The sequence below is a fragment of the Hyperolius riggenbachi genome, chromosome 1 (genome assembly GCF_040937935.1).
Source record: "Hyperolius riggenbachi isolate aHypRig1 chromosome 1, aHypRig1.pri, whole genome shotgun sequence".
Lineage (NCBI taxonomy): Eukaryota > Metazoa > Chordata > Amphibia > Anura > Hyperoliidae > Hyperolius > Hyperolius riggenbachi.
In genome coordinates, this window is record NC_090646.1 from 472,373,583 (window position 1) to 472,393,263 (window position 19,681).

At 42.9% G+C, this 19,681-nt stretch overlaps 1 protein-coding gene across 1 annotated transcript in view; it reads left to right on the forward strand.

Moving 5' to 3' along the window:
• The window catches only part of MORC2 (MORC family CW-type zinc finger 2), a 93,438-nt gene that overhangs the window by 41,397 nt on the left and 32,360 nt on the right, over positions 1-19,681 (forward strand). Inside the window, 10 exon segments of the mRNA XM_068241008.1 lie at positions 1,909-2,068; positions 2,161-2,272; positions 3,426-3,551; positions 7,102-7,181; positions 9,134-9,216; positions 13,167-13,252; positions 13,539-13,679; positions 14,326-14,480; positions 16,177-16,305; positions 18,159-18,264. Of these exon segments, the coding sequence (XP_068097109.1) occupies positions 1,909-2,068; positions 2,161-2,272; positions 3,426-3,551; positions 7,102-7,181; positions 9,134-9,216; positions 13,167-13,252; positions 13,539-13,679; positions 14,326-14,480; positions 16,177-16,305; positions 18,159-18,264 (1,178 nt within the window).

Consider the following 19,681-nt stretch of genomic DNA (forward strand, 5'->3'; position numbering starts at 1 on the left):
AGTAATCCAGACCACATTAGAACAGGTATAGGAACTTATAGGATAGAAGAATCAAGGCTGAATTTTGTTATATTAACTGAATTTTGTTATAGTCTCTTTAACCTCCCTGGCGTTCTATTAAGATCGCCAGGGCGGCTGCGGGAGAGTTTTTTTTTAAATAAAAAAAAAAACTGTTTCATGCAGCCAACTGAAAGTTGGCTGCATGAAAGCCCACTAGAGGGCGCTCCGGAAGTGTCATTCTGATCGCCTCCGGCGACCAGAATAAACAAGGAAGGCCGCAATGAGCAGCCTTCCTTGTTTTGCTTACCTCGTCGCCATGGCGACGAGCAGAGTGACGTCATGGACGTCAGCCGCCTCCGATCCAGCCCTTAGCGCTGGCCGGAACTTTTGTTCCGGCTGCGCAGGGCTCAGGCGGCTGGGGGGACCCTCTTTCGCCGCTGCTGGCGGCGGATCGCCGCAGAGCGGCGGCGATCAGGCAGCACACGTGGCTGGCAAAGTGCCGGCTGCGTGTGCTGCTTTTATTTGAGCCAAATCGGCCCAGCAGGGCCTGAGCGGCGACCTCCGGCGGTGATGGACGTATGTAGTCGTCCATACCGCTAAGGAGGTTAAGGGAGGACACTCAGGCCCATATCCTATAACCTTTTTCACCTCAAGTTCACTCCAAGGTCCAACGTAGCAAGACCTTACTTATATTCTTACCAACTTTATTTTTATTTTTCTATTCCTAAGTGCTGAAAAAAAGATGAAAAATCTTGGGAGAAAACTCAGGAAAAATGTTAACTGGCCTCAATAAGAACTCCCACAATATGAATAGTTCATAGTTGAGAACACCCAAGTGAACCTAGATCCACTCAGAGAATATCACTGAAGATTTAGTCAGAAAGCATTGGGTACTTTTTGAGTACACTGGTTTTTAACATGTAATTCTAAACAATTGCTCACAATATCCAATCTCCTTAACCACTTAATGACTGGCCGCCTAACCCCCCTTAAGGACCAGGGCAATTTGCATGGGGGGGCGCGTTTGGTGGGTCGGGCGGCCGGATCCCGTCTGTGGCTGGATGGGCAGTGTACCCCCCCCCCCCATGGTGGCAGGTCCCACCCCCCTGTAGCTGCCAGCCATCAGTCACCTTCCAGGCTCCAGCAATGAGCCGCCGTAGCCACCTCTTCTTCAGCCAGCATCTCCGCTCCAAATGACGGTCGGGTCGCGGCTTGATGACATCATCAAGCCGGGAACTGGCGCTGACGTCAGACGTAGCGGAGGGGGGCGCCAATCGTCGCTGAAACGGCACGGAGGTGAGTGGATCCTCTTCTTTTCCCCCTACCGCCGCAGCTGTCAAAGTGATCACTATGATCCGCTGGTGATCGTAGTGATCAGCAGCCATATGCGATGGCTGCTGATCACTTGGGGGAGATGCCAACTGTCGTATGACAGCTTAATCTCCCCCTCCGGGTGCGCACGATCGCGTCGGAACGGTTTGTTAGCGCGGACGTTGAATCAACGTCCGGTCAGAACTGTAGCACCACCTGCTGGACTTTAATTCAATGTCCGTGGTCCCTAAAAGGTTAACTGAATTCATACTTTATTTACCCTTTTTGATGAGTAAAGGAATTGGATGTGTGTATGTGTATGTATGTATGTATGTATATGTATGTGTGTGTGTGTGTGTGTGTGTGTGTGTGTGTGTGTATATATATATATATATATATATATATATATATATATATATATATATATAATATATATATATATATATATATATATATATATATATATATATGTATGTTATATTATATTTATAAGCATTTTTTATTTTAGAACATGATTTTGAAGTAGCCAGTGTATTTGTGGCATATAACATCTGTTAAGAGATCCATTACATTTATTTTTTTTCTTCTTCTTCAAAGGTTATTGTCCCACTCCCCACATGGAATTCTGTAACACATGAACCCATGACCGATAATATGGAAAAATTTTCTATTGAGACAGAACTCATTTACAAATATTCACCGTTTCACTCCCAAAAAGAATTGATGGACCAATTTGTAAAGATAACTGGAGATTCAGGTACAACATAGTGAAATACAATGATTATTAGAAGATGTTCACCTTTAATTAAGGCCGCAGTTAAACTAATGTCTACAACTCTGCTGTTTTAGGCACTCTTGTTATAATTTTTAACTTGAAGCTAATGGATTCAGGAGATCCCGAACTTGACACGGTTTCAGACCCGAAAGATATTAAAATGGCTGGAACTCCTTCTGAAGGAACGTAAGTGAGGTGCTGGCATGTTGGATATTCCTTGACCAGTTGAAAATACAGGCTATTGGCAATTGGTCATCACTGTATGATAAGCTGCTGATCTTTTGAGTTGTGTAGTCAGTTCTTGTTTTGTGCTTGCGTTTGGACATCTAGTTGTAGAAATTTGTGATTTCATACCTCTTGTCACCAGGGCTGTGGAGTTGGGAGTTAAAGCAATTTTTAGGTACTCTGAGTCGGGAGAAAATGCACCGACTCCTAATAAATTTGAACTGTAATTAAGAGAAAATATAATTTTCTATTTCTAAGATCATAGTTATCCTAAATGACTTGTGTAAGTACAGTAATGGCATTGCCTAGCCCACAAAAATGAAAAAAACAAATTAGTTATTTGTGCTGCTGCTGCAATAAAGCAGTCAACCATATTTTTAAAAGTAGATGTTGTGTTTCCCCGAATATAATTCTTATAGTAATTTTACCTCCAAAAGATGTTAGGGCTTATATTTTTAAGGGGTATAAAATCTGAGGCTATGTTGGTGTATGGGGTGGTGCGCAGTCTCTTACCGCACCTCCCTTGTGGCTTCATCCCCCTCCATTCACTTTTAAACGGCTCCAGTATCCTAACATGGCGCCCTTTGACCCGGCCGCCGCACATGCGCTGTATGCTGGGTCATCTCTGTGACTGCGCTCCCCCCTCGTTATGTGTGTGGGGACACATCAGCACGCACACACATTGACAATGATAAGAGGGGAGCGCAAGTCACGGAGCCGATCCAGCATACATCGCACGTGCGGCATCCGGGTTAAAGGGGCCTCAGGCGTGCACAAAAAGTCTGCCCTAAGGTTTCAGTATCCATACATCTCGTTCCATATGCAGGCCAAACAAAAGACATATAAAATGTGCAAGTAACACTAGAATCACATATAGTAATAATTTATGGGTAAAACCAAGGCAAACCTTTTTTATATGAAAACTGGCATTGCTACTTTAAAGGCAAACTATCTAAAGTAGAGAATCAAACATGGATTCGGTGTAAAGTTTGATGAGAAAAGGCACTTCTGTTGTGAAACCACTGAGAATATGTATTGGGAAACCAGAAATCTAACAATGCAATGTTTCTGGGATTGTGACTTTTGCTTGAATTCAATGCATGAATTTTTACAGGAAACCTGAGAGGCGTTCATTTCGGGCTTATGCAGCAGTCCTTTATATTGACCCAAGAATGAGAATCTTCATTAATAGCAATAAGGTTCAAACAAAGCTCCTGTCTTGTTGCCTGTATAGACCCAGGTAAGTGCTAGGTTTTTAATATTTGGGGGGGGGGGGGGGGGGATTATAGGCCTGATCCAATTCACTTTTTCTCCAGTTTTTTTTTTTTTTGTTTTTTCTCTTACGTGATCTTTTTACATCATAAATGAAATGCCTTTTAAGCCACCAGCAAGCAAGCAAATATAATACTTTTTTACAGCACTTTTTCACCTACTTTTTGGTACTTTTTTAGTTGCAGAATGCTGAAAAATTATTTTTAACAGAAAAAGCTTCTGGATCCTAACGAGGCTTCCCCCGTTCTTCTCCGTCCCTCCGTTGTCCAGCTGCAGCCTCCCGAAGTGCGGCAATGCGGGATCTAGCGCAAGCGAGTAGCGGCTCTCCGTTCAGGTTAAGGCATAAATAGCTGAACCCGATCGATCTACTCTACTGCGCAGGCGTGAGTCCTTTTGCGCCTGCGCAGTAGAACTGATACAGATCGGGCTCTGTTATTTCACCTAGCCCCACGAGAGAGCCGCTACTGCGCTGGATCATGGAGAGGTAAATAAATCAAGCCTTGTTGGAGGAAGATTGCGGGAGAATTCCGAGGAGCCAACGCTGGATTCCCTGCAGCTACAGGGATGGGGGAAGCCTCATTGGGACCCTGAGGCTTCCCCCTCCTGAGGTAAGTACCCCACCAGGGGACTTTTTATTTAGTACCGAGTCTCTTTACAGCCTGTACATGTGCTGCCTAGCCTGTGCAAGCTAGAAACAGAACTGGGCGACAGTTACTTGTTTCTAACTCAGAGCAGGAAACACAGTTTTTGGTGGTTAAGCATGCTGGAAAACCATGTCACTGCATTGCTTCTGGTTGCCCTCTGGCCTCCTCTCTCCATAGCATATAGCTGAGCAGTGTGCTGTAAAGGAAAAGGCCTCACAAAACTATTTTTTTCCCTGGCTTTTACCATTGAAGGTTTCTATAGTGTCTTAGATTGGTATGTTTGTAATACATAGGAAGGACCTGATCTAACACCATATTCCTGGAGCAAACAATGACGCTTACTTTTCATAGGAACGTTATTCTTCTAAAGAGTCCTCCATGCACCCTTTGCATGAGAATTGGTTTTAAAGGGAACCAGAGAGGATGCAATATACATACCTGGGGCTTCCTCCAGCCCCATACGCACGGATCGCTCCCACGCCGCACTCCTCCGCTGCCTGGATCAGCCGCCACCGGGTCCCGTCATTGCCGCGAGTCGGCAAGTCGGCCGGCGGACGCGGCCAATTCTCCGCATCACAGGGTGCTCTCCCCATACAGATACGCATGTGGCTGTTAACTGCGCAGCCGCATGCGTACATGTATGGAGGGAGCTCCTGTGATGCGGACAATTGGCCGCGTCCGCCGGAAGTGACGGGCCCGGTACCGGCGGATCCAGGAAGCTGAGGACGGCGGCGTGGGAGCGATTCAGGCTTATGGGGCTGGAAGAAGCCCCAGGTATGCATAAAATCTTTTTCTTTTTTCACCCCCCGTTCCTCTCTGGTTCCCTTTAAAATTGTCCATATATTCACTTTTTTTTTTCTTAAGAGTTTTGCTTGAACTAGTTTCATCCATTTAGATTTACAACAGTAGTACATGTTTGGCCTATCAGTTAATGAAACCTGCAACAATCACGCATCTGCATTTGGACTAAGACATAGTAGACTTGGTGAATAAACACCAAAAGTCTTTTTGAATCCAGGCAGAAACAGTTCAAACTAACTAGTCTGTCCCTCATGTAAAAAGAGAACCGAGAGCCCAATATAGTGTAGTAAGTCAAGACAATTGATGTAATGGAAAAGAGTAAAATGTATTCTCACAAACCAGGGTTACCTCCAGGTAACCACTGTATAGGCAGGTGAGGAGATTAACCTGTCCTCACTCAGGATTAAGAAGTCGCTCTCTGTAGACGTGAAGAAAAAGGGGTATCCCCCTCCACCAAGAGTGGATGTACAATGTATTGTAATTTGAACAGAGGCGCCAAAAGGATAAGATCAATTTTTTAAATAGGTTAAAAAATTCTTGGGAGGCAGTGGTGGACTTACCTCCTTTAAACAGACACAACAAGCTGTGTATTCAACAAAAAGGATATATTTATTGGTACACTCCAAGGGTTAATTCACAACGCGTCTGGTTACAATTAACCCCTGGAGTGTACCAATAAATATATCCTTTTTGTTGAATACACAGCTTGTTGTGTCTGTTCAAATTACAATACAGTCTGTCCCTCACAACTCCTTATCAGGAAGGAGAATTGCTTAAATTTACCCTTTCATTCCCTCACACCCAGTGCCTGATTTATGAAGGTTGTTCTGAGCTAAACAATGTCCTTGATCCTGAGTTGAAGCTATTGAAAACGTTTTGCTGTTAGATTGCAAATGTATGAAACGCTCATCTGCGCTTGATCTGACCGTGTAGTAGGTTTCTAAAAAGGGATATTGATTTAGTATTTGTATTATAGTGTTCACATGCACACTCCTTCACTAAGAATATAGAGAACAAATGTAATCATAGATATAAGCAAGTGCATTTATTCTTTAACCTTTTCGGGACCGGCCGCCTACCCCCCCCCCCCCCCTTAAGGACCAGGCATTTTGCACGGGAGGGGGGTGCACACGTTTGGCGGGGGTCAGGCGGCCGGATCCCGTGTGTGGCTGGCTAGATTGGTGTCCCCCCATGGTGGCCTGTGCCTCCCCCTTCTGCCAGAAGCCTTCACTCACCTTCCAGGCTCCAGCGATGAGCCGCACGGGACCCTCTTCTCCGGCCGGCATCTCCGTTCTGTCTGACGATCAGTTCCGGGTCGCGGCCGGGACCCGGCGCTGACGTCAGTCGGAGGGGAGATGCCGGCCGGAACGGAGGGGGGTGCCGATCGTCGCGGGAACGGCAGGGAGGTAAGTGGATCCTCTTCTTTTCCCCCCTGCTGCCGCAGCTGTCAAACTGATCACTACGATCGGACGGCGATCGTAGTGATCACGTGATCAGCAGCCATACGCGATGGCTGCTGATCACTCGGGGGAGATGTCGGCTGTCATATGACAGCTTAATCTCCCCCTCCGGGTGCGCACGATCGCGTCGGGAGTGGAAATTGCGGGCCGGCGAAGATTCTACGCCGCATCAGGCTAGAACAGCCACAAGTGCGGCGTAGAATCTAATGCACGTGGTCCCGAAAAGGTTAAATCCAAACTGTCCTGGATTTCTTATGAAACATTCCCACTGATGTTGCACAAATGCTAACTTACTTACACTTGATTTAATACAAACTTGATGAGGGTTGCAAAGCTCTAAAGCTTTACCACAAATGCTTGTTTTCTCGAATGCTCCACAGTTTAGTAAATAAATCTCTCCTGTAATAAAGTGATTTATATATCCATCTTTCTACTGATGGTAGATAGAGCTATTCTTGGAGTCTCATATTCTCGTATTTCCAATTTAAGAGCAGAAAAAGCTAAGTGTTTAAGATTTTTTTTTTTTTTTTTTTTTTACTTTTTAGCTTCTCCTTTGTAAGACATTAATTTTAATGCTTTGGTTTGCAGTTTATCAAATATTGTTTATTTTCAGAATGTACAAATATACATCGAATCGGTTCAAAACCCGTGCTGAGCAGGAGGTGAAGAAGGCTGAACATATGGCAAAAATTGGTAATGGGAAAGTGTATTTCAACAGTTAATCATGATAACAAATATTAATTAGGTTTTCTGTGTTCCTTTCCTCACTTTTAGTTGTTTTGTACTGAATTCCAGCTTCTTTACATTACCTTTGTTTGTGATGCTTTGGCTATAAAGTAAGAAGTTTTGAATCAGGATGATACCATATATTGGCTAACTTAGAGATGGATAAACAGTGAGCTTTCAACTTATAAAAAGCCTTCGTCGGAAAGCCATGACATTTTGATATCTGTGCATCAGTACATGGTGCCCAGTGTGTAGGATAAATGTAACAGGACTTTCTAAATGCACATTTTACATCTTCTCAGGAAACCTCTATTAAAAATACTATTCCCCCCCCCCCTCACCTCCCCTTTTATGGCTAGAGGTGAGCTTTTCATAGTGTTTATATTTTTGTGTGAATATGGATGCAGCTTTATTGAATTTTACTGTACAAAATACTTGGAGATCTTGAAACCTAAGTACTTGTCAGACAACAATACATATCCTTATACTTTCAATGTGTATGTCCCCTTCTCTGCTGCGAGCAGGGCACCCTTGCCTTACAGCTCTGTAGACCCAAGATTTAATCTCGACTACCCCATGAGATTGGGCAATGCTCTGACATAATCATTTGTACAGTAGCTCACAAAAGTTAATACATTTATCACATTTTTGTAAATATTTTATTATCTTTTCATGGGACAGCACTGAAGAAGTGACACTTCGATACAATCTCAAGCAGTCAGTCTACAGCTTGTATAACAGTGTAAATTTGCTGTCTCAGCAAAATAACTCAACACACAGCCATTAATATCTAAACTCAGAATTATTATGTATTATTATTTATAGAACTTTGACATATTCTGCACAGTTGGATTGTGATATAACTTACCTATGTTACAACATATTTTTTTTTCTTTTTATAAGCTGTTCCCAATGCACCGGTTTGGAAGTAGAATCCGCACACTCCAACGCGTGAAGTTCAAAACTTTAATTCTACAACAGGAGAAAGTATAAATCCGCTGACATGTTTCAGACAGCCAGGTAGCCCATGGGTAATGATCAAGGACCTGGCTGAAACATGTCAGCCATTTTATACTGCCTCGTGTTATAGAATTAAAGTTTTGGACTTCACGCGCTGGAGTGTTCGGCTTCTACTGTACTTCCAAACCTGTGCATTGCTGAACTTGTTTTTTGCTGATTGGGTGAGAGTCCTTTTCTATCTATTTGTTCCCAATAGAACCTGAAGCCTGGTTCACACTATACGTGTTGGTGTGTGCATTTCGGCAATGTGTATAGTGTGTGACACGCAGAAACATCAGAAGTGCACAGACTGCACTGTCTGATGTTCAGACTACATGTGCTGCGCAGCAGTGGTATGCGCTATTGCACAGCTACACTCCTTTTTCTCCAAAATCGCAGAATCAGCAGTGCAGATGGCACGCAATAACATTCTGATCACATGGCCATCTGCACTGAGAAGTGTGAACAAGGCCTTAGAAATTTTATTAGAGCAAGTCTCGAACAGTTAGAAACTAGAATAGAAGACAGGAGAAATCAATTTGACACACAAGTTCCTTATGCCAGCCTTATTGATGAACTGGATTGTAATAAGTGTTTTTATTTGTTAACTTTTATAACTGGATTTTTGTGATGCCCTTCAGTGCGACAGAACTGTGGATGAAGATTTCCTGCTTTGAGTTAAGATTAATTACTGAAGTTTGTTATGGAGCAAGGTTATCTTTCGTCTCGGGGGTGGGAAAGGATGAGATGCATATGTGTTCTTATATCACAGGTTTTGTTTGTTTATTTTAATTTAAGTAGAGCTTAGTGGACTTAGGTCTGAGTTTGCACAAAAATGTTCTTGCTTGCAGACAATTTGAGAACAGGTGTTAAATTTGTTGGTGTGAAATGAAAAATTTAACCGTCTCATTCCTTCTTAGCGGAGGAAAAAGCTCGGGAAGCAGAGAGCAAAGCGCGGGCAATGGAATCTCGACTTGGAGATGATTTGTCTCGGGAATCACGGGTAAGATTTGGGCAATACTTGTGGGAATTCAACTTTGTGGAGCTTCTCTCATACATTCACTTTGCACGTCGTTTTGTATGTGAAATTCTTTCCTAAAATATGGTTCTTTATTCTGTTTGTGTAAAGGTTTGTCACAGTCCCATTCATAGCAAGATTATATAATGGGAGCTTGTGTGATAAACATTTCTCATTATGTCATTGGTTCTTCTGGGCTGTGATAAATGATAGCTTAGATATCCACGTTTCGTCAAATTGAGACTTTCTATCAAAAGTAATTTATAGTTTTACATATTGTACGTATGTGTACGCCTACCTTTTAAATGTGATGTTTCTTTTTTCGTGACAGTGGTCCCTTAAGGTGAATTCAGTAAGACAAGCTTCTGTCTTGTCATTTTACATATTTATTGAAATGTAATTTCTGCATGAGGCAGGTAGGTAGTGTTTAACATACACCCAAAGAAGTTACGTGAGTACAGAATTATCAATAATTGTGATACCAAGCTGTGTCACATTATAATACGGTGTTCTCCCCAGAATTCTTTTCCAGCTGAGTGGCACGAATAAGTAGCTGAGTGAGACAGGACAATGCAACTTGGTGGGGAAAATGAAATAAAAGTATATGAAGGCCCAACTCCTAAGACTTCTGATTCAGCTCTAGAGTTTGGCCATGATGGGTAGTCTGCAAGTGAAGGCCAACTGCAGCCAATCATGTAGGACAGTGGCATAGCTACACTCTTGGGGGCCCCAATGCAGAATTTGGAAAATCCGGAGGAAGAGAGTGGGGACTATTGAGGTTGCTGAAGGTTAGGCGGGAAGAGAGTTGGGGACTAATTTAAACCCAGGATGGGAGAAAGTTAGGACCATAGAGGGTGTGCTGGAGGGGGGGGGAGAGAAAGGGGCTTATTAAGGGGCTAGAGTGACAGTGGGTGGGGGGAGAGAGATGGGCTTATTGAGGGGCTAGCCGCTAGACTGAGGGCTACTGAAGTTGCTGGGGCATCGTTCATCTGTCAGGGGTGGTATAACTGTTTCCACATAGAGAAGAGGGGTGATTATTTCCAGTGTTCGTTTTTTGGAAATTGTTGTTCCATTTTAGCAGCTTCAGTGAGAGCAGTGGTGTCTCCTCCTAAATTAGTGCCATAAAGCTTCCACCAGCTACGTATCCCGGCTGTGTGCCACCAATCAGCTCATCCTTCATCCTCGCCTTGCAGAGCCACGACTGGCAGGCGGAACAGAGCTGCACTCTATGTACTAAGAGTGTTACTGGACTGAGAGTCACAATTTTTTTATAATCATTTTCAGTGTCTAGATAGAAAACATGACATCCACAAAATCCGCTGCATTCAGAATTTGTTTGCCATGAATGGTTAAAGACAGGGGCTTATCTAGGATGTGGAGGTAGAAAAGGGATAGCTGCAAGGGCTGAGACCTACCTCTCACATCCTCCATCTGTTGGGAGAAGGGCTTATATGGAGCAGCCATCCATATCATCTTGTGTCTACCCCTGCTGCATTGGCCAGTGCCGGGGGCCGCTGGCTGACATAACGTTCTCCCTGAGGGGCGGTGATGCATGGCCTAGGCACAAATCCTTGTGTGTCCTGCAGGGAGCATCTGTGTCGTGTGGAGGAAGGAGGGGATGCAGTAGAAATGGGGCGGAACATTCACAGAGTAGGTGCCACAGGTACGCTCCAACACCGGAGATGTGAGATGACAGCGAGGCGAGCGTCTATATTAGCCTGACGGAGCACCCGGCTAAAAGGCTCTAGGGAGAACACTTCAAATATTTCTTTTAAGGTATCTGGACATGCATTCCTGCCATGTATCATGAAAATCATTCCAATAGCCCAGAAATCAAGCAGGTTTAGTGCAGTTTCCCTAACAACCTGGACCTCTAAACAAATGGCTTTCCCAGGTTTTAGGCACCATCTTGTATATGTTCCTAAGAATGCTATGGGATATTAAATGGAGGTGACCACGGCATGCAATATGGTGGCAAACGGCACTCTTTAAATTGCCCTCAGTACCACTGTACCGAACAAAAGCTACAGTGCAACTCCAAGAGAATTCCTTTTTGGTTCCGCTCTATCATTTACCCCTTTTTTTCAGATATCACATTACAATTCTATTTTGCAAATTAAGCCAGAAATATGACTAAGCTGTATTGGGCAGACATTCATGTACATCCACATGAGTTCTGGAATCGCAATCTATCTGTAATTCTAGAATAGCTGTAGTGGAATGATTAAAGACCGGAGCCAACAAAGGCCCAGTACACACAAACTGATATGCAGGAAACCGTTTGGTACATGGTGCAGGACTGCAATAGGGTAGATTTGAGGTGCAAATAATTCTAAAGTGATGCAGATGTTTATAGCATGGGGGTGTAGTGAATAGTGCCTTGTTACGCTGGGTCCCTTGTTCAAATCCCAGCCGGGGCTCTATATGCACAGTTTGTATGCCCCCCTCCCCGCCCATGTCTGCGTGGGTTTCCTTTGGACTCTCCGGTTTCCTCCCACATCCCAAAAACATGCAGATAAGTTAATTGGCTCCTCCCTAAAATTGGCCCTAGACTACAATGGACATATGACTATGGTAGGAATTTGGGAGCTCCTCTGGGGGACAGTTAGTGACAAGACTACCATATTTTTCGGAATAGAAGTTCTCTCCCCAAAACTGGGAGAAAAAGTCACTGTCTTATAGTCCAAATATAAGGAGTCCCTGACTTATGAACGCCTGCCGATACGCACTGTTGACCCGCTGCAATGTCGTTGACCTCCTGTATTGTCCCCTTGTCCTCCTCTGCTCCCTGTGCATAGTTAAAAGCAGTGGGATTTCATCTCTCACCTCATCCAGCGGCGATCAGAGACCTCCCCTAGTACTGGTCACATGTAATGACGTGATCAGCAGAAGCCAGCACAAAGGGAGCAGTGAGAGAAAGGTCTCTGATCACCGCGGGAGCCAATCAATGAGGTGAGAGATGCGGTGCCACTGCTTTTAAAAACAAGGGGGGAGGGGAGCAGAGGAGGACACAGAGGGACAAACAAGGACAGGTGGACTAACTGGGGCATGGAGGAGGACACAATACTTGGGAGGAGAACATCTATAAGATGCCCCTAGACCATGGACACACCAGGTTTGGTACATAATTTTTATTTTTTTTCCCCATTCCCTGGTGTTTGTCTTCTAAACATACTGTAGATGCATCTTCTATTCTGATATATATGGTATATACACTCAGTAAAGCACTGTGGAATATGTTGGCACTATATAAATGCTAAATAATAATGAACATTTTCAGCAAATGTATGGGGCTTGAAAGGGACCAATCCACTACAGCTTAAAATTAGCATCAACTGAATTATTTGCATGTCATTAACCGTTATTACTTTACACAAAAAATATTTTCCAATGAACAGACAATCCAAATATTATAATTGGATTGTTTGTTGATTAGACGTGATGCGTGTATACCAGCCCTAATTCACTTGACTAGAGGTCGAGTAAACCAGAAAATGTGAGAAGATGAGGAAGGGACAGGTAGAATACAGGTGAAACTCGAAAAATTAGAATATCCTGCAAAAATCCATTTATTTCAGTAAGTCAACAAAAGGTGAAAGTAATAGGAACCCATTGCAGGTGGTTTAGATTAATTAGCCGATTAGAGTCTGACACTCTGAGCCTAGAATATTGAACACTTTCACGATATTCTAATGGTCTGAGATTTTGATGTTGGGGTTTTCATAAACTGTAAGCCATAATCCTTGAAACTATAACAAATAAATGCTTTGCATGTAATGTGTTCGTTTCATATGGTAGTTTCACCTTTTAAGTTGAATTACTGAAATAAATTTGCTTTTGTACGATATACTAATTTTTTTTTTTTTTTTAACCTGTATATGACTTTACTTGAAGTTTCACTCTATAAACATGAAATATATATTTTTTTTTTCTAGGCTGCGCTGAGGCAAGTGCAGAATTCTGCAATTACTGTACGACGGGAGGCAGATGTCAAGAAACGAATCAAAGAAGCAAAACAGAGGCAAGTATAGGGAACGTTTGTTGTGGCGCAGGTGACATAGGTACACACAACTCTACTTTTCGAAATGACTAAAAAAAATGTCTGGCTTGTTATCTCACATTGAGTCATTTTCATAAATTGTCTATAAAAAAAGGATCTCCTTTGTTTTCTGTTTCTAACACCAAGCAGAACAAATGGACAATCTTAGTGTCTAATTATAGAGACCTTTGGTAGAATGGTCTACAATTGTAAAATATAACTGGCACACCAAGTGATATGTACATTTAATCTGTATTTTATGTTTTAGGGCCCTAAAAGAACCAAAAGAGCTGAACTTTATATTTGGTGTTAATATCGAAGAGCGAGAGCTTGATGGCATGTTTGTGTATAACTGCAGCCGACTGATTAAAATGTATGAGAAGGTTGGCCCTCAGCTGGAAGGCGGAATGTAAGTATCCCCAAATTATTCTGCCATATATGCAAGGTCCAAACCTATGGGCTGGTTCACGCTGGTGACCGTCAGCGGTAATTTACCCACAGGATCGACCTACAATGTTCAGTATGGAAGTGCGCATTTTGCAATGTGCACCAAAACTTGCACTATTCTAATGTGTGCTCCTTGCCTTACAGCTCTGTATTCTTAACCCTTACGTTGAGGAAAAAAAGAACGCTGTCTAATTCTAAGTAGGATTGGGACTGTACAGGTTTTATCTCCTCATGTTACATGTGATTTAAGGGTAGCTTAAAAGGAGGCTTTCATGATTAAAAAATAAAGCAAAAAAAAAACCCACCTGATTTCATACACACAGTGGCCCCTTCACCCACCTCTATAGCAACAGAACTCGTTTCTAGCCAACAGTCTAGCAATGCGTCTGTACAGCACTCTGCAAACTGTCCCTCCAAGGATCAAGTCCTGATCCCTTTGGGTGACAGTAAATATATATATATATATATATATATATATATTTTTGTCACTTCAGTTGTTTTGGCAGCAGTGGGCAACTTTATCCAGCAGCTATTGTCCAGGTATGACATTTCACGGAAGCCAGTTAATGTTTTGAAGTAAAGGGTAAGATTGCATCTTATTTTTTCAGGGCTTGTGGTGGTGTGGTTGGAGTAGTTGATGTCCCCTATCTTGTTCTGGAACCTACACACAATAAACAGGACTTTGCAGATGCCAAGGAGTACAAACACCTTTTGAAAGCTATGGGGGAGCATTTGGCACAGTACTGGAAAGACATTGGCATAGGTGAGTGTTTACTACAGCCATAAAGAATCAGGTGTTGCTATTGGTGCAAATGTATCAGACACTGCCAATACGAAATTCTTATTGTTTTTCAAATATACACCTCGTTCATAATTTTACAATAAATTAGATGCATTTTGTGCTTTGTTTATTCTTTTAAAGCGGTATTAAACATAATATTTAAAAAAGTGTTTTCCTACCTTTTTATATCCCATACAGTTATCATATTTGCTTTTGTGCACAAGTATTATTATCCATTCAAAAATTACAAGTTCCCAAAGTACAGTTTTATTTGCTCTGAAAGCTGGCATTGCATTTTATTCATAACTGGTGTATTTATATTGTAATGTACCCAGTAATGATTTCTGAGCTACTGTCTGTGTTCAGGACACATTAGAAGTTTCTGCACAGTCAGAAAATGTTTACATTCCTGTCTGCTAAAAATTAAATAAACACAAGATAATGTTATCACCAGTTTGGATGTGGATCTCCCTGCAGGGAGCTTGCTATTCAAAAAGTAAGTCCTATGTGTTAACCCTTTGAATGCTGTTCTGTTAAAAAAAATGTGGTAGTATATTATATGCTGTAAATAATATTTTTAGAAGAAATGCTGGATATTATATCACTAAAGTTAAAGGAATACTATCGATTCACATATTTTTTTCAATTGACACAGGAATTGTTTGGGAAGTGCTGCTAAGTACTGGTGTATACATTTTAGTAGCAACTTCTTTGTTTACTGTTATCAAAATACATTTAAACTTTACTGAAGCCAAAACTGAAGGCTGACTGAGCCATGAGGAGAGGGGAAATTCCCCTCACACTTGATCAGTTAACTCTATGTGTAGCTCTGTGTGTGACAGAGAGAGAGAGAGCTCCCAACAGCTTCAGCTGCTGTGTCCTGTGTTTCTGACTGACGTGTCTGAAGAGAGCAGAGGAAATGTAACTAATTGTCACAGCTTTTTCATACTGTTTTTGCTTTCAGAGTTTGATATGTTTGATATTTGCTTTCTGTTGTCTGATATGCAACTCTGGCTGTGCATTGAAGCAGACACCCCTTCTGCAATTGATTTGTCCAAATATAGCTAAATCCTACCCTCAATAAATTACAGCTTTTGCCTCTGATATTTAACATGAAAAGTATGAAAATGTTTACACACCTACGTAGACATTATTTGCACACTGTCATTTTAGAACACTTGGGTATCGATAGTATTCCTTTAAAGTCAGGGAAAGGCAGGGAGGAACAGCTGCTGTAAGTCTGCCTCTTCCTGCAGCACAATATTCTTCTAACTAGACTGTTAATTATAATGGAGCTGAAGAGAGACAACACAGATTTTTCAACACAAGAGAGGTAAAGAAAGATTTGTGCTTATTAAAGGAACATATCAATTCATTTCAATTGCAATCAGAAAAACGGCCACAGAACCCCTTTAAGAAATCCCAGGAATCCACACATTTATTTATTTATTTATTTTTACATGAAAGTTTAGACTTCATTCAGAAAGTTCCCTTTTTGCGGCTCAGAAAAGATGGCTGTAGATAGTTACAACTAGCTGTCTAGAGCTGGAAAAGCAGATGTTTCAAAGCCACATAAGCATTGCAAACCACAAAGTGGCTCAGTTTCCACAAGATAAATGTCTGATCTCTTTGATACATTCCCTGCTAGGAGTGTCTAATATTTTTCTCCTTTTTACAGCTCAAAAAGGAATTGTAAAATTCTGGGATGAGTTTGGTTATTTATCAGCAAACTGGAACCAGCCACCCTCGTCTGAGCTGAGGTATAAAAGAAAGCGAGCAATGGAGATTCCAACCACCATTCAGTGTGGTAAGTTACACCTTAGTATTATATAGTGTTGTTGTTTTTTTTAAAGCTGGTAGCAAGATAAACATTTTATATTAATACATGTTGTGTCTTCAAACTTTACAATATAATATCAGCCATCAATCTAAAAAGTACCTGTGGGAATAGATTATATACCGTATTGTTTGGCATATAAGACACACCTAGGTTTAGAGGGCAAAAGCCAAGGGGAAAACATTTTCTAAACCTGGTACGTCCATGGTCCTGGAGCATCTTGTACATGTTCTCCCCAATTATTGTGTCCACTTCTGTTCCCAGTGTGCACCCTTCTGTCCAACGCTGTCCCTTGTGTGTCCTGCACACCCCCCTACCCAGGTGTCCTCCTCTGCCCCTGTATATAGCTAGGAGAAGCGGCAGCTTGGCTCACCCTAATCAACAGCTCCAGCGGTGAACAGAGACCTCTCCTTTCCTGCACAGCCTTCCTAGTGCAGGCTCCTCCTGATGACACGATCAGCAGAAGCAGGCACTAGGGGAGCCGTGCAGAAGTGGAGAGGTCTCTGTTCGCCTCTGGAGCCGTTGATTAGGTGAGCCAAGCTGACGCTTCTCCTAGTTATACACAGAAGCAGAGGACAGGACACATGGGGAATAGCGCAGGGCAAAAGGGGGATGGACAATGCAGGGAGTCCCCGACATCGCGGCGGGTCGTATTGGCAGGCGTTCATAAGTCAGGGACACCCTGTATTAGGCAGCACACACATGTAGCCACCTACCTACTGAGGGAAGACTGACCACTTATTTGTTCACTATTGTTCTATCTTATTATATTAACACTGGGACTTTTATTCCATTAAAGAAAACCTGTAACGTCAAAAAGTCCCCTGGAGGGTACTCGCCTCGGGAGGGGGAAGCCTCAGGGTCCCAATGAGGCTTCCCACGCCGTCCCCTGTCCCTCGGGGGTCTCGCTGCTGCCCTCCGTACAGCGGGGATGTAAATATTTACCTTCCCGGCTCCTGCACAGGCGCTTTGGCAGCTGTCGGCTCCAAAGTAGGCGGAAATACCCGATCACCGTCGGGTCTGCTCTACTGCGCAGGCGCAAGTCTCCGGCGCCTGCGCAGTAGAGCGGACCCGACTGAGATCGGGTATTTCTGCCTACTTCGGAGCCGAAAGCCGCAACAGCGCCCCCGCTGGAGCCTGCAAAGGTAAATATTGAACAGGCTGTCGGGCGGCTGTACTGCGAGACCCCCGAGGGACAGAGGACAGCGTGGGAAGCCTCATTGGGACCCTGAGGCTTCCCCCTCCTGAGGTGAGTACCCCTCAGGGGAACTTTTTGATGTTAGAGCCTCTCTAACTTTTTTCCTTAGTTTTCTCTTGCGAGATAATTTTTTATCTTGCCTACAAACTAACTTATCAGCTGAATAAGAACTAGAATGTAGGTAAAAATAACATTATTATTTTTTTTTTTGGGGGGGGGGGGGTTACTGAATAAGGATGTGTGACCTGTTAGCCTAATGTGTCTTCTTCTAAGGGCCCCACAATGATGCTGCATTCCTTTGCAGAAGCAGTGATAGCCATGTGTGTCTGGTCCTGTCGTGATGCCACAAGAGTAACTGTCGTGCGTGATGAATCTGGAAGTGGGGCATACATTCATTGGAAAACATGCCTCACAGTATGGCCGCACTGCAGCAGTAACATGTGGTGCGACCTTTTGGGACCATTGCAACAGACGTGAAGTGTGGAAGGGGTCTAGTGCATTCTCATAGGTCTACATTAGAATGATTTGTAAATATATTTTTGTGAAAAATGTGGTGCATTTTCTGCACTGCCAGATTGTGACTGTGAATTACTTCTGTAACACTTTTTGTGTTTTGCTCTTGCAGATTTGTGTTTAAAGTGGCGAACGCTTCCATTCCAGCTAAGTGCTGTGGATAAACAGTACCCCGATACCTGGCAGTGTTCTATGAATCCTGATGCAGAGCAGGATAGGTTTGTACCTACAAAAAATGTTTGTTTCAAGCCCTCCAATACTGTGAAATGTAGTACAGGTTAAATAATAATGATAATATTCCTTTGCACAAACACACTGTGAACCTGATTTATTGAGCTGAATAATTGGAAAGTGCAGTTCTTCACCAGCCTACGATACTTTTTTGTGGTTTTTGTAGATAAGCTAATATTTATTTGAGCTTGCAGTGATGTTTTATAAGCATTTTCTGTGTCCAACAACATATTTAACAAGCATCATTGCCAGATCACCTGGAGCATAAAGCACCCTTTGCCATGGGCTCTAATCACAAAGTTAATCCCCGAAGTCACAATGCAGATTGTGGTGCTTTCCTAATAGAAAATCCACAACCAATATTTTTCCTTATCGTGGGTCTTAACCATTTGCCACGGCTTTCATAAATCCAGGCTCAGTATGGTGAACATCAACATTACTTAAATTGAAAATACAATTAGAGGTGACGTTTTATTATTGTATGGGGTGGCATCCAGGGCTGTGGAGTCGGAGTTGAGGAGTTGGAGCAATTTTGGGTACCTGGAGTCGGTTTCAATAAATTGAGGAGTCTTAGTCGGATGATTTTTGTACCAAATACATAGCCTTTGTAAAAATTAGACTAAGGAGTTGGAGTCTGAACAATTGTGGGTACCTGGAGTCAGTTTCATAGGAGGAGTCTGAGTCATGATTTTTGTACCGACTCCACAGCCCTGGTGCCATCTACCTCTGACTCTTTACTAACATAATGTACCTTGTTGATGCTGCTTCTGATCGTGAATGCTAATATTTTAGAATTAACATATGAAACAACCTTCTCACATGGCTAGGCATGCATATTGTGACTGATCCGACTTTGGATGTGGGAGAGGGTGAGTATTCTGCACTTACAGTGTACCTGAAGTGAGAATTGGATTGGAGAATGGATACTTACCTCAGTAGCTGGAAGCCTCTGTCCAGGGGCTTCTCCAATCCTTTTACAGCCCACTGATTGAGCACTAGGGGCTTGATTCACAAAAGAGTGTTGACTGATAGCACAGCCGTGCTATGTAGTTAACACGTGAAGTGACGCACACGCAGCTGTGCACGCACAAGGGTTTACGCCCGCGTGCTAAACAAAGGTTTGCGCACGATCACGCAAGCGTTCATGCGCGTTATCGCACGCAAACGTTAATTAGCACACAGACGTAAGACTTTGCGTTCAAAGCTGCACGCGCGTCACTTCGCGTGTTAACTGCATAGCACGGCCATGCTGTCAGTTAACTCTTTTGTGAATCAAGCCCTAGATGTCTCTAAATATATTCGACGAGCTTGAGGATATTCTTCTCGTGGCTGCTCTCAGCTCATGTATGAGCTTATCTGTACTGGGCGTGTTTAAGTTATGTTCGCACATAACCCAATAGAACA